The 16568-nt window shown below is 35.7% G+C and overlaps 1 protein-coding gene across 1 annotated transcript in view; it reads left to right on the forward strand.

Moving 5' to 3' along the window:
- The window catches only part of LOC148945205 (uncharacterized), a 149826-nt gene that overhangs the window by 76751 nt on the left and 56507 nt on the right, over positions 1–16568 (forward strand). The window contains exons 6-7 of the mRNA XM_089098604.1: positions 532–642; positions 11213–11396. Coding sequence (XP_088954730.1) covers positions 532–642; positions 11213–11396 — 295 coding nt within the window. The remainder of the gene's footprint in view (positions 1–531; positions 643–11212; positions 11397–16568) is intronic.

Consider the following 16568-nt stretch of genomic DNA (forward strand, 5'->3'; position numbering starts at 1 on the left):
ACAGTAAATTGTAACTATGGGACCGATATAGTTATTTGACTAGAACGCACTAGGCTCAAAAGCCCTTTATAAAATGTATGAAATTGATTGAGGTACTCAGTGTTGCCAATCCTAGTGATTCGATGGGTGTTGAGTTTGGTTGAGTTGGTGGAGAGATAGTTGTTTCTCTAGTTTTGGTATTTCGTGTATTAATTTCGAGTGATTATTGAACAGATTTTATTTTTCCTTCAGCTTAAAAAATTAGAATTTCCCAGATTTTATTTTTTATGTTTAAAGTCAGAAAAGTCATAATTAAATTCTTGACAAAACAATTTTTTTTAGTGTAGTCGTTTCTATACCTAAAAAAATTCATGGTTTTGATAAAAAAAAGCAAATTAAAATGCAATATTTGCTTTATATTTTCATTTTTTGGTGATTTTCCCCCTAGGTTAGTAACTTTTATAAATTGGACTTGTGATTTGTTTTTTTAGACCAGAGAGCATGATCATTCTTTAACATAATTATGAGTATGCAATCTGTGATTTATTTCAGGGTAAATTTGATGGACCTGACATTATATCACAAATCAGAATATCCCCTTGGGAATATCCTCGCTCTAAGATGAGGCTTCTTTCGGTTATCGGAGAAGGGAACTTTGGACAGGTATGCATTTTTTATTTATTTGTTCTTTTGCGGTTGAATTCTGAGACTTGCATTAAAAGGCCGAATGTAAATTTATTTAATTTGACCTTGTAGTGAAATTATTATTCTGTTTATTGAGCTGTAGTAATTTTGCCAAAGAATCGTAAATAACGTCTAAATAATCAAATTCATGATTATAGTTTGAACACAAAACATTCATATATAAAATCGAGTGGTCAAATAAAAAAGACCAGCTGTCAAGGAGGACTTTTACTGTAAATTGAAGTTCTGTTGATATGTTTCCGGCCCAAGATTCATGGGCGTAGCTGAAGGGCTATCCCTCCAAACGAACGCTTTGCAAAGTATGTGAAACAAATGAAATCAGAAACAAAGAGGCTTTTTTTTATTTTGTCTTGGAAAAATCATGCTTTGAATACTTTTACAGAGAAAGCTGTTGTTGTATTCGTCACCAAAGCACCAATAGGCCTTTATTGTATAGACAGATTAGAGACTAATTAGGCTAGGTCTGTACAGTAAAAAATTCAAAAAGTTGAAAAAGCAGAAATATTACTTATGTTATTTTAATGTAGAAAAATTTCTACATCCCATGGAAAAATTCAAAGTAGTTTTAGATCTTTTATTAATGTGCTTGGCGTTTATAATATACTTTAAACACACCTTAGTATTGACGTAGTAATTGGGTTACATAGCAATGGATTAGTGTATTCAGTATTCCACTACTACTACTACTAACAACTCACAGCAGCAGCAAACTACCTGAAGCCAACACAGCTAAGGACGTTCCTTTTCCATCCCAACCTATTCAAAGCCACTCCTTTTACACCCCCTAAAAGTTCTCGTTTCTCTCAATTTTTTTCTTACGACATCCCCCCATTCCCTTTGGGGACGGCCTGCTTTTCGCCTGGCCCTACACGGTTGGCCGACTAAGACTATCTCATGCAATCTGTCATCCTTCATCTGTAAAATGTGTAGTAGCCATCTCAGCCGTTCTGTCATTATAACCCAAGAAACTAGGATTGGACCACATTTTTCGTACAACTTATTGTTTGAAGCACGGTTAATCAGTCGAACACTCAAAGGAATCTGTTGGCAATTTCTCTGGAAAACATCTATCAAATCTACCTCCGTCTTTCGGAGCACCCATGCTTCAAAACCATATTTGACAACTATCATCCCTGTAGCTTCCAATTTCTAAGTCGTTTAGCAGATTTATGTTCCTATTCTTGTAAACTTTTTCAACTATGAAAAAACACTCTGAGTCTTGGTTATACTACTTTTAACATCTTCACTGCATCTAATAATTAAAAATGCACTAACAATTAATTAAAACTTTCCAAAAAAAAAGTTTTTCACAGAAAAGTAAAGGCCATATTAAACTTAAGATCAACAGGTACTAATCTAAATGAATAAATCAATCTTAATATGACTGAAACTTACATTGAATATGCAAATCAAGCTTAAACCAAACAAAAACTACTACAAACATGAGTTTGGCTGCTATCCCCAGCCCTAACTCTAAAAGTCACCTCTTCACCTTCACTAATCCCTAGTCTTAGCGACTTAGTCTAATTTTCAAACTTATTCTTGCACCCTGAACTTGCAAAACCTCTAAAAATTCATCCATTTTGCTAACATTTTCATCTAGGATCGTTAAATCATCAGCATACACTAATCGATTCCGTGCCCTCCCATTTCCTTTGCTGTGCTCATTAGGATCAAGTCCATCAAAATGATCTATATAAACGGAGATAGGACGTAACCCTGCTTAACTCCTGATTCAATACGAAACCAGCTACTAACCTCATTTCCTACCTTAACCGCAGTAATGTTATTCTCGCACATAGCACTAATTACTTTAATGTATTTATCTGGTATACCATACAGGGACAGGACGTTCGCTAAAGCTCTTCTATCAGCAGAATCAGGCTTGCGCAAAATCTAAAAAGCTGAGGACTAAAAGGGTTTAATGACTCAGGAACTTCTCAATTATTGATCTAAGAGGGAAAAATTGGTCGACGCATGATCTCCCCCCCCCCTAAAACTATACTGTTCGTCTCTTAAAACTTTATCTATAGCATTTCTAAGTCTAAGACGCATCGTCATACAAAGTAATTCGCTTCTTACAGAAACCAGGCTAATGCCTCTATAATTACCACAATCACTCTTATCACCTTTCTGGTGAGGGTTTAATTAAAGTTTTCCTAAACTTTCTCTTACTTTCTGTTAAACTTTATTTACAGCATTTACATGTCTAAAAAGTGTCATCATATTAAGTAATTTGCTTCCTACAGAATCACAGCTATTGCCTCTGTAATTACCACACTCACTCTTATCACTTTTCTTATAGAGGGGTTTAATCAGAGTTTTCCTGAAATCTCTAGGTACTTCCTGTTTTCCAAAATTCATATTCATAATCTTCAGTAATTTATCTCTAATTTCATATCCAACAAATTTAAAATACTCATTCATCACAATATCAGCGCCTGGGATCTTATTATTTTTAATCCTTTTAGGACTGGCACTAATCCCTCCTCACAAAATAAATCATCCTTCACATCTTTGTTTTGTTGCTCCATCACGGTTTAGCACAGTCTCAAAATGTACTGTTCATCTCTCTTTAACTCTTTCCTTATCACTAATTGTGGCCCCATTCATACCTTTAGCTGGGACAAGTCCCGATTGACTATTTCTTTTTAATTTATTAACATGCCAGTACAATATTTTATTATTATGCCGTCTGGCTGCATCTTCCTGATCTTCAGAAATTTTATCCATCGCCTCCACTTCACACCTCTTTAATTCATATTTTAATCCTTTATCCACTTTTTTTTACATTCCTCTTATTTTCATATGATGTATCACTCAAATATTCTTCTACAAGTCCAATAAGGTTAGCTGTATTACCATCATAGGAATAACATATTAACTTATTTGTCATTTTTTGACTAAATGCTGGTTTATTTATAACTAGATTGTTATACCTACAAAGTTGCAGCAATCTGCAATCATTACTGTTTTCTTTTTTTTTTCACACCAAGTTTACTTTGGCAAGGGTACCATATATCCCAATTTCTACCGACTTTAGTATTAACATCCCCTAATAAAATACCATATTTTTTCTTGAAACCCTGTATATTTGTTCCTGTAGCTGTAAGTAAAGTTAATCTGAGTCACTACTATCTACAGCAGTCACAGTCATCAGGTTCTCCAGGGGCATATACTAATATACCTGATACCCTGCACTTTTTAGTCATAAAATGAGCGACTAATATTCTATTATTAATATTTTCGAACCCAAGCAAGACTTAGTAGCTTCCTCGTTCAAAATCAGCCCTACTCCTATCCAATACTCCCCATCTTTTTTGTTTGATTAAAAAATTTTGCATCAAATAATTTCATGTTTCCTACCCCTGGGATATGTGAAATTCTTATCAAATCCGGTTCAAAGTGTCTGAATCGGCAGTCAAAATGTGATACGATAGTTGTTTTTAACGTTGTAACATTCAAAGTTGCAATTTTCATATTCTTTAAATTATTGAAATTATTATGGCCGTAGGAAATGCAATGGTCCCAGAACCAATGTAGGACGGGAACTAAGACATCTTCTGAAAACTACATGAGTAAGCCGGTTTAAAATCGGGCAGCAAAAAGTCCCCGGGACCTCCAATGTGAATGGAGGCTTTGTGCAATCCTGGGTCCATCTTGGTCATGACATGGTTTCCCACCTGGCGATACTCTTCTATCAACAAAAGTCGAAATCTAGCACAGTCAATCTCAAACGTATTAACTCCGACTTGTTATATATTCATGCCTAAAAATAGTTTGCTACTGCAGGGAGGCAATCCATAATAGATAACTTAGCTAGAAAGAGGATTGTCAGCTCAAAAAGCCGACAAAAAACACCAAACTCAGAAGAATTATACATTAATCAGAATCCAGTGCAAGTGCTGAGTCGTTTACTAGGCTATAATTCCCTCGAATGGGCCACTCCTCAAAGTCAACCTGCAACACTGTTAGTAGTTACGGCTTAGTTTAGAAAACTACGTGAAAGGTCCACCGTCATGCCACTATGAGGCCACGCAAGCAGGATTTCCCTGTCAGGATTAGGGACGGAGACAGGAGCCTGTGACGGAGCGGAGACCCAAACCGTCTTACAGCACCGAACTTTTATGCCAAAGCCATTCTCGTCTGGACATCTGTCAGGGTATCCAGAATATGCAGAGCAGTATTCGGTGTTCAAAATATGTTTTATAATTGTATTTGTTATTATATTATGTAGCCGCCTTCTGGCCCTATACCTATCAATCAATCAATCATTTATTACCAACAACTAACAAAATGTAGTAAAATTGGATTACATAATAATAAAAAAGATAAAAAAAAAAAAAAAAAAACTCAACAAACACTAGCAATTAAATTAAACTACGAAAAGAACTGGATAAGCAGCTTGAGAAATTACCAACTGGTTCACATCCATTTATGATGCTCGGTGATTTTTATATTGACATTCAGGAGCTTGATACGAGCGCTTTCATGGATTTTTTGCAGCTTTGTATGTCCTATGGTTTATTTCCTACTATTAATATATGCATACGAGTCACCATCTCATCATCGAAGCTTATTGACAATATTTTTTCAAATTTGGATTTTTCAGCTCCAAGAGTTATTATTACAGATGTATCAGATCATTTTGGGATTTCAACAAGACTTGAGGTTTACATTCCCCCAAAGTCAGCACCAATAATTCCAAAGAGTCCAATACCCATGGTTAGCCATAGTAACCTTCAAAAGTTTAAGCAGAAAATTGCAGAAGTCGATTGGAATAATTTGGTTGATCTTACGGATGATATAAATATGAGTTTTCAAAGATTTTATGATATACTGATTCTTATAATGACAAAGACTTGTACGATGGCTCGTTCACTATCAAGGAAAAAGAATCATAAGAAACCATGGCTGTCGCCAATTTATTACGTTGTATTAATAAAAGAGATAAACTTTATAAGAATTCCTTAAATAATGAAAACGATCCAATTTGTTCAAGAATTTATAAAAAATATAGGAAATGCCCTTAATAAATTACTGAGAAATGTTAAAAAAAAAACATTTCGAAAACAAATTCACTGAAACTTGTGGTAACCCTGCACAAACATGAAAAATAATTAAAAGCGTGATATCTTCAGAAAATTCTTTTTCCCCGATGAACTAGTAATGGATAATGGTTTGCCAGCGAATAAACCAGAAGAGGTATGTGGTGCTCTTTCTCAACATTTTGTTAATATTGGCGTAACTTTATCTTCCCGTATTGTACCTTCTGATGATGATTCTCCTTCGGAGTTTTTTTTATGAAGACTCCAATTGATATTTCTATGTATTAATCAAAGATCCTTTTGCACAAAATAAGTTTGAAAAAATTCAAATGAATTTACTGAAGAAAATATGCATTGTCAGTTTAATATACATATGCTGATATTTCTTCCTTAAAATCTTAATTAATTTTTGATTTCTCAAAGTTATAAAAGTGAATACATCTGAAATATTTTTTTTCAATAAAGTGCAAATTATATTCCGGGTTTTAGAAAGCATAGGGTTTAGAACACTACTCAGATTAATTTCTGCTCGTTTTGAGTTTGACTTATTTTAATTTCTATTTGTTTTGCGCTTCATTTATTTATTGATACTGATTTTTGGTAGTTGTATGCTTCGGAGATTATTTGATTCTATTTTTGGTTTAATGGAGTTCTCTTATGTTTTTTTTTTTGAAAAACTTATTTTGTGCAAATTTTTTTTGATTAATTTCTGTTGGGTTTATATTGACATAGTCTCTTTCAGGGAGAAAGACTGAGCCTCTTCTGAAGTTAAACAACCATCCCTTCTATAAAAACGTTAAATACCCCCTGGGCATAACTTACAACCCTTGTTCCTAATCTCTGGAGTTTGTTTCAACCCCTAAAGCCTTGCTATATGATATTTAGACTATTTTGAATACAATGGCTATCTCAAAATTTCTATAAAACGCATTTCGGGACAATACGGAGTGTGTGCAGAAAGGAAATGATAGCTGCCCTCTGATCACTTTGACTTTTAAAAAGAGCACTAGAGCGTCTGATTACCAATCCAATGAGCCCACTTCGAAGTTTATATAACCACACTTTCTATAAAAATCTACATGTCCCCTTTCTATAAAATGGCATATGTCCCCAGGCATAACTTACAACCTTTGCCCTTAGGGCTGGGCGATTTTTTATCCTCTAAGACATAATTTCCAGACCTTTCTTATAGGCTTAATAAAATGGCTATTTCAAAATTTTGATTGAAAGTGTTTGTAGAAATGATAGGCGTGGAGGGGGACATTTGCCCTCTGATCACTTTCGATTAATGAAACAAGTACTAGTCCTCTCAGTTTCCAATCGAATGAGCCCTTTTTGGCTCTTCTGCGATAAAACTATCTGTAAGAACATTATGGATCCAAAGAACCTAAATAACAACCCTTGTCCTGAGGGCTATGGGGGAGGGCTGTCATCCTCAAAGACATAAATTCCAGACCTTTAAACTATGTTGAACAAAATGGTCATATCAAAATGTTGCTCGGAAATGTTTGGGGAAATGATGAATGGGGGGATTCTCCCTCCGATTACTTTCGACTATTAAAAAGGGCAATAGCCCTCCCAATTTACAATCGAAAGAGACCTTTTTGAAGTCTTTACGACAATAATTTCTATAAGACATTATATTCCCCCAGGGCATAACTTAGAAGCTTACAACTGAGGACTGTTGGGAGTTGTCATATTCAAAGAAATAATTTCCAGACCCTTCAGCTATGTTCCAAAGAACGGCTGTATCAAGCTATTGATTGATAGTGTTTGGGGAAAAAATGGGCATGGGGGGGGGATTCGCCCTCCGATCGCTTTTGACTGTTCTAAGAGCACTAGCCCTCTCAATTCCCAATTGAATGAGTCCTTTTTGAAGTTTCTACGACAACGGTGGCAAAGACCTAATTTCCAGAAGTTTCAACTACGTTGAACATAATGTTTATCTCAAAATTTTGATTGGATGTGTTTGGAGAAATAGTGGGCGTGAGAGGGGCGTTATTTGCCCTCCAATCACTTTCCACTATTAAATAGGACACAAGGCCTTTCAATTTTCAATCGAATGAGCCCTTCTTGAAGTTTCTACGACAACGCTTTCTATAAAAAACCTTATATGCCCCCAGGGAATAAATAACAACTCTTGCGCTGAGGGCTGTGGGGGGCGTGTCATCCTCAAAGACATGATTTCCAGACTTTTCAACTACGTTGAACAAAATGGCTATCTCAAAATTTTTATTGGGTGTTTTTGGGAAAATGGTGGGCGTGGGAGGGTGTTAGTTCTCCTCCAATCACTTTTGACTTTTAAAAAGGGCACTAGCACTTCGAAGTTTCGAAGTTACAACACTCTTTAAAAACCTTATACGCCCCCAGGGGATAACTTACAACCATTGCCTTGAAGGCTGTGGGGGTGGGGTTGTCATCCTCAAAAACCTAATTTTCAGAACTTTCATCTACGTTGAACAAAATGGCGATTTCAACTTTTGATTGGATGTGTTTGGGGAAATGGTGGGCGTGAGAGGAGGGTTAGTTGGCCTCCAATCACTTTCGACTATTAAAATGGGCACTAGCCCTCTCAATTTCCAATCGAACGAACCCTTTTCGAAGTCTTTACGACACCACTTTCTATAAAACTTTATATGCCCCAAGGTCATAACTTACAATCCTTGCCCTGAGAGGTTTGGAGGGATTGTAATCCTCAAAATCATAATTTCCAGAACTTTCAACTATGTTGAGCAAAATGACTATCTAAAAATTTTGATTGGATGTGTTTGGGAAAATATTGGGCGCGAGAGGGGGGTTAGTTGCACTTTAATCACTTTCGACTATTAAAAAGGCCACTAGCCCTTTGAATTTCCAATCGAATGAGCCCTTTTTGAAGATTCTACGAAATCACTTTCTATAAAACCTTATATGCCCCAAGGGCATAACTTACAACCCTTGCCCTGAAGGGTTTTGGGTGTTGTCATCCACAAAGACCTAATTTCCAGAATTGTCAACTACGTTAAAAAAAATGGTTATCTCAAAATTTTGATTTTTTTTTATTACTTTTTTGTCACTGTATTAAAATTTTATGTCAACCAAATATGGTGCTAATTTTTGAACTGAGAAGTCACAACAACAAGTCATGGAGATATTGCACATTTTGTATACTTCGGCGGATGTATAGAAAAAAATTGGAAGGGGGCCGCTGGACAGAGGGCACCAAAGAAATAACTCAATTATGTTATCTGTCTCTGGAAAAGCCGTCTCTGTGTGTAGCATGAGCACTACTGCCTATAACCTTTTCTCAGCCATTGTGCTTCGTGTTGATGAGCATATCCTGTCGACTTTGTAAAACATACACTCTGCTTTATAGGTTGATGCCGGAAGTGTTTCAAGAATTGTCAGCAGAGCAAAGATGTTTTACCGCCTCTCACTGATACTACCTGTCTTGACCTTGTCTCCAACTGGCCAGTGGATTGATGGCATCTTGATTTTAATTCATTTTTTGATTCAGACTGTATCATTAAACATTGTTTGGGAAACTATGTTCATATCAGCTGTTAAGTGCTGTAATAGCAGTCTTAGAATTTTTCCCTGCGTCGTTCGCAGAGGTGGTTTTACGTGGAGGACAAAGGGGCCCCTGCCCCGGGTGCAGAAATTGTAGGGATGCAAATCTCAAATGAATAATCTATCGGTTATAATCATTTTGAAATTTTTGAAATTTATTCTTGTAAAAATGCTGTAGAGGGCGCAGTTGGCAGTAAGTATAAGTAACTTCAGTCCCAATATCTGCTGCTCACTTCATGCAAATTTCGTTGTATAGAGGATGATCAGTGTCTCTATTTTTGCTTTGTCTGAAATTAGATACTTTTTGAGTTGCCTTGTTTGCTTGGCACTTGAGCTGAAGCGAGAAATTGTGTCTCAGACTTTGCCTTGAATGTTGTGCAAAATTTGAACTGATGCTATTTTCGAGCATAAGAGATTTGTAACATGTCTCACATGGTGAAAATAGTCCCCAAGTCCTCAGTGACGTTTGATCTTGGCAGCAGCTCTGCTAGTCAAACTTGGCATACTAGCAGCTCTGTCATACCCTTGGTCTACACACTTCGACATATACCGACTGAATTCGCTGGCCGCATTCAACAAAAGCTTTTCGAGACCCGTACCTTCTAGAGATGAGGGGACTGTCCCCTGCTCAATCCCTCGCTCTTGACGCTAAAGGTTGACTTTTTTGCCTGTTATTTTGGAACGACTGCTCAAACATAAGGGCCGATTAATTGGAATAAAAAGCTTTTTTAAAGCACTAAAACAATTTATCGTAACGAGTGAGGTGCTGAGGAGGGGGTAGCCCCCCTCATATACGGAAAAATTTCTGTTCGTTTTAAGTTTTAAAGTTGCTCCTTACTTTTAGTCAAAACTTTTTTTTATTTAATTGTGCATAAGAACTGTTCATTTTGTAGGTGCTTATATCTCTAAGCACAAGCATATCCCCGTAAGACATAATAACCTACGAAAAGGGATCATAAATAGGTTTAAATTAATTGGCCATATCCGAATTCTCAATCGATGGGATTTTGGCACTATGAGCCAAAATTGTTGTTTTGCGCAGCATATTCTCCACTTTGCTGTGCAACATACCTTTTGCTACTTAAAAAGACGCAGATGGAAATTACTCTTTTAACGAGTCATTTTGGGATATTCTACGACCGTGATCACCTCAGAAAGAAAAAACGAAGAAGTCCATCCTTCTCAGGAAAAATATGAAATTTCGTATTTCTACTGGTAAGGGGTTGAAATGTTGCTCCAGGGCTACCAGATATGCTTAATTATCTTGTGGGATATTCACTGGCTCGTCTTCCTTTTTTTGGAGGGAGGGGGTTTCTTTTTTTTTTCAAATGTGATGCCAATTTTTTTATGCTAATAAGTTTTGATCGGTAATATGAAACTTAATTTACATTGATGGAATCACTATCAAAATTAGATTCTCGCGATGTCAAGACTTTAGCCAGGATTTGTGTTGGGGAGGGGGGTACAAAAACAAACTTTATAAAACGTATAAAAAAATTTTGATTTGCGTTTTTGCATTTTTGTTACGTTTTTACGAGTCAAAATGAAAGGAATTTGGGAGGGGGTGGGGGGGGGGGGTGTTGCTCAAGGGTTCAAACTCCCTGCCGCTAGATACGTCTTTGGGTGATATATATATTGTCATGAAATTTCCTTGTTTTAGCGTTTCGGTTGCTATTGACACGGTTGTTCTATACTTTCGGTTTGTCACCAAGAACTTTTTTATTACCTCTACTTGTTTTATTTGGGATAGTGTTAGTACTTATGATTGTGCGTTTATTTGATTGAGGTCATTACTAAACCCTATGACAAAATCTTGCATGAAGCTTGATCTTTGAGTAATGAGCACTTCACGTATGAGTTTTTACGTTAGGAAGGCTGGTTTTTACTTAAAGATATTGATTTAATTAATTCACTTCTGTATAATATTTTAGGTATGGAAAGCTGAGGCTGAAGATATATGTGGCTTCAGTGGCAGGCTTATCGTTGCTGTCAAAACAGTCAAAGAAGGAGCTGCATGGCGAGAAAAAGAGGAGCTTCTTCGAGAAATAAAGCTGATGCAGCAATTGGGTCCACATTCAAATGTCGTTTCTATTCTTGGTTGCTGTACAGACCATGGTAAGCAGAACTAAGCTGATTGGAATCAAAATTTTCAATGTCCACTTTTACTGAAATCCTCGGTGAAATCGGCTCAAATATCCCAAAAACTTCTCCTTGAATACATCTGCACATTGCTACTCTAGCTATTAAGATCGAGAACTACACAGTTCATTGCTCATATTGCTTAAGTTTTTTATTGTCAAATCACTTATTTTATTCTTAAAAAATTATGAAAATGGCGGTTGACGCCAAATAATTTGTATTCAGAAGTAAATTTGATTAATTTTATTCTAAAATACACTAAATAAGCATTTTACCGCTTTTAGTTCCTATGGACTTGGTCGAGCTGGCTATTGAATAGTTCAAAATCAATGTTTATTTACGCCTCGAAATCAGAGGTTTGCTGTAATACTTATAGATTTTTTTTATAATTTCCCTAAAATCTGAAAAATGGATATTGCAACAGATATACCTGAACTCACTCTTTCTTCTGAAAACGACCCAAATAACCTCTTCTTCCTTTAAAATTTAAAAAGCTCGGCCTGAACACTTTTCTCTTTTTATCCCTCGCCCTCGGAAATCCCTCTGAGCCCTACTTGCTTGCCTTTGGGATCATTACTGTGCCCGTGCAAAGTAATGAGAATTTAACTTTTGATTGCAATCAAAATTGTTACGTTCAAAAATTGTGTGATTGCAATCAAAATTACTATAAACAACGTTACAAATAGAGACAGATCGTTGGATACAGGGTCGCGGATGTGCTTGTGGAAACCAGCAAATGACACCCACATCTAATCTCCAACTTAAACGTTGTAAACTTACCCGATTGATGATAAAACTCGCCTTTGAGTCTCCTTTGTAAAGTATTTTAGATCCTTTGTAACGACGCCAGTATTATTTTAGGAACCCCTGAAAATTGGCACATTAAAACTAAAGCAAAAGGCATGGAATTAATGTCTGAGAAAATGATGAACAAAAATGAAGCAAAGCAGAATCTTAAAATATATAAAGCTTAAAAGATATGTGACAACAAGTATCACAACGAATCACGAAATAAATCCCAAATGAAAAATGCACAACAAAATCTGCGGTTAGAAGACAAGGGACAGCGAGAATTACATCGAATCGCAAACGGAAATTATGCACAACGAAATTGGTGGTTAGAATACAAATCAAAATTATAACGGAATTAAGGAACGCGTTATTTTAGCTCTGCTCGAAAGAGAAGTACGTAAAATTAACGCCGAGATTGTCGATCATCTTCCAGAAGAATACAAATCCTGTAGAAGTTATCATCCTATGGGGGACAAGCAGAAAGGAGGAACTGAATTCACGCCAGAAATTCTTAATCCAGCTAAAAGAGCTGACTTGCTACCCCATGAGCTAAAGAATATTACGATAATTATGGCAAAAATCCACATTTCTGTAGATAATAGCTCGATACCTCTACAATAGGGTCTCTGATATGCTGAATTTAACGGAGTGATTTTTATAAGATCACTAGATTTATTTGGGGTATTTTCTCCCTTTATCGATAGTCATGCAGATTTACCCAGGGTAGTAGCTTTTGATGTGTGGCCTTTAAACTTGATGGATTTTATAAATTTAGAATCAGTATACAAATTTGATTTCTTTGATGCATTAACTATTTTCAAAAATTCCTGTTTCTTATAGAGTTTTGGTTACTATTAGCCTGAGGCAATCCTTCTTACAGTTCATTACCATGAATTGTTTGAAAGAGGTGTGTATGTTTATCTTATAAATCAAATCAGTTATCACAAGTTTTATACTGCATGCACTGAACAATCAGCTAAACTGGCCAAGCTAGAAATTCGAAAATTTTGTAATATAGTTTTTGAAATTATGAAAATAGAGTAAAACTAAAAAAGTCCCCTAAAAAAAAAACAAAAAAAACAAAAAAAAAACAGAAAACTAGATTTGATCGAAGAGGTGATTACCTAATGAGAGAGTCAAAGGTTGGAGCTACTGACCATAGTAGATAAAGCAAGAGGAGGGAGATTAGAGAAAGTGAGGACAAAGTAGAGTTTTTGCTACGAAAAGAGCTGGCGAAGCGGAAAAATAAAAAAAAGTTAATTTTGTCAGGTGTCATGTGATCAAGCAAGTATTTTGACATACACGACGTCTGAAATTGGTGAAAAAATCCTACACTATATGCTTGAATCTAAGGTGAACATGTTCCTGTTCCCCTTTTTTGATTATTTTTTCTTTTTATCTTTTTTTTGTTGCCTTTAACAGCATCATTCTGGCGTTTACGCTTCAAGGTGTCCTTGTGCGGAACTATTAAGTGAAATTTCTCAATAATAGATCCAAAAAGTAATCAAACCTTTAATTCAACATTCTTAATTCAATGTCACCTTCAATTCTTTGACTACAGGTTTTCATTAATTGACTTATAGGTAGAAGACAGAACAATGTGATGGATGTCGTTACAATTTTTCTATAGTTTCTGTCATTTTGGATATCAATATTGAACATTTTTTTTGGCACATACAGTAATTTCAAAGAAAAATTTCTTATCGTTTCATTCACCCCTCCATCCTTTTCCTTAAAAAAAAAAACAACAAAAAACACAAAACAAGTTTAATACTTACTGGACAAACCAGATGTTTGCCAGAAAAAGTCAAGTAGTACATACTTTAAGAGATAAACCTATTTCCATCGAACTAAGCAATGTTATTTGAAACATGTAGAGTTTATCATTTATACTGTTTTATTCTATTGATTTTCTGTCTCTCTCTCTCTCTCTAGTAACGTCAAATGATGGGGGAAGAGATAAGAGGGTTAATTGTCCCTAGATTTTGAGGAATACCTTTTTTTGGTATTTTCATTGGAAAGTGCCTTTATTAGTATTTTCTTTTAAAAACCATGAAAATTGTCCCTTATAGATTTTGGAAACATGTCCCCCCCGCCCTAAATGTTCTTGAATCAGCAATACTATCTCTTTCCCTGAATTTGGTCCATAGTTCCTTGCGGGGAAATGTGATGGTGAATTTTTTCCTTTCTGTTAAAATTGTTTGTTGAATCAATGAACTTAGAACTCAGTATAGGTTAAAACCCGGTTTGTAATTATCTATTTATATAAAACATTGATTACATAGCTGAATATCCACCGCTTAACCTATCTGTTACTAATGCAGTGAAATGTCCTTCTAACTACAAAGTGGAGCCAAATCTTAAAGTGCTGAACTAGATGATTCTTCATTCAACTATATTTAACAGCCCCTTATCGAGTCTAATAGCACTGGTTCGACATGTCCCCTCTCCTCTCTCGGTCCTCCCCCACAGAAAAAGAGAGACGAAATCACAAAAACGAAAGAATGGTTGCCTAGCAGTAAAAATTAGGAATGCTAAACAGTGTGCAAAGGGCCTCCCAAACATTACGTTTTTCCTTCGTACTTTCTTTTCTTTTATTGAAAATATGATTTTTTGGAGTTTTTCTTTCTTTTTTCAAAATTCTTTTTTCAATTATTTTTTAATGCTTATTTTGGCAAAAGTCTTGATGGTCCAAAAGCTAGAATACGTTTCTTCCACGATGTATTCTCTCTCAACTCTAAATGTTGAGGTTCCTCAAATGTCGTTCTTTCAGAGGTAGGCTTTTTACTAGCAGAATCTCTGTAGAAAAAACACTTATTTGACGGAAGTCTTATGTATCAGGAAGGGCCTTGGAGCATATTTATTTAGATGTGTAAATTTTTTAGAATCATGCAATCATAAAGGAAGGTATAAAACTAGGGTTCGTATGGGTGAAAGACCGCGTTATAATTGTTGATTTAGGTGATAAGTCAATTCAAGAACTTAATCGCTACCACTACCCGTCAGTCCATGACTTTTTTATTTATTTTTTTCGTAAATAAAAGTTGTTGCTTCATCATTATGAAAATACCATCTCAAATTTCAGTTGTTCTTACACTCTTATTAATGTTATTGACCGTGCTCAGTCATGCTTACCGTAATCAGTAGAGAGTGACAGTTTTTTTTTTATAGTACACAAAGTTAAAAAACGCATGTGAAACCAACAAAACTAAAAGAAAAGAAAAGAAAAAGAATGAAAATTGCCTGTTTAGGAGCGAAAATTCTCAGTACCTTATATATTGTGAAAACAGTGTAGACCCGGGATTCCCAAAGTGGGGGGCAGACCACACCGGTGGGGCATGACAATATTTTGTTGGTCATGGGCAGGACAGGCACTCTTTGGCTGACTATACTTTAGAACCACAATTGTCAAAAAAAAATCATCTGAAATAACGTCCGATTCATATGGATTTAGAGAGCAAAAAAGATACAAAATAGTATTGCAATAACGTCTTGCATTGTATATAAGGTGTTTTATACAGACAATATTTTTCATTAACATAAAATGTTCCTAGATGATGATGCCCCCCCCCCCAAAAAAAAAAGACCCAAGTAAATGGCCTTTTAAGCATCCTGCAGATGAACAGACGTAAAATTTTGAAAAACAAAATATATCTACCGCGAGGACGGCATCCGAATTTTAGAAATGCCTAGGTGGGGTATGGCCCCCACTCGATTTGGAACCACTGGTGTAGAATATACGATATACGACATAAATTTTACTGGAGAGGAGCTAACTGAAAATTAAAATTGGATGAAAATAGTTTTAACTAACGTTAATACGTCGGAAGGACCTCGAGTAGGACCTGTCTGTTGCTAACTTTAAAATAAACGAAATCGATACGGTAGTTCTGATCATGTTGGGCCAAATGAGAGATTGTTGGATTACTTTTTTTTCAATTTGGCATCTTCTTTTAGGTCCTGTTTTAAGTTTCTCCTTATTCCTGTCTTCTCACAAGTCCTATTTAGGATAAAACTACTAAGAACCAGCAAAGAAAAAATCGCGACAAAACTATGCTCTATTATGCACGAAACCTCCCTGAAACGAAAAAAGTAAGATAGAAAGAAAAATAGGCTAAAATTCTTGGTGCTTACCTCCTTGCAGAGGCTTCACTAGCCAAAATGCTTGGGGGATGAGTTGCTAATGGATTTTACCGACTGGCTAGTCATTTTTACCAACTGATCTGGGTAGCCTTGCTATTAAAATTGTTTTATTTTCTTTCTTTTTTACTGACTGAAGTCAATCTTCATCCATTTATTATACGTCATTTATTTTCATCAACCCATTTACATAATAAAACGAAAATTGGGCTAGTA

This window comes from Artemia sp. Qi Xiang Cuo, chromosome 13 (genome assembly GCF_049724085.1).
Source record: "Artemia sp. Qi Xiang Cuo chromosome 13, ASM4972408v1, whole genome shotgun sequence".
Classification (NCBI taxonomy): domain Eukaryota; kingdom Metazoa; phylum Arthropoda; class Branchiopoda; order Anostraca; family Artemiidae; genus Artemia; species Artemia sp. Qi Xiang Cuo.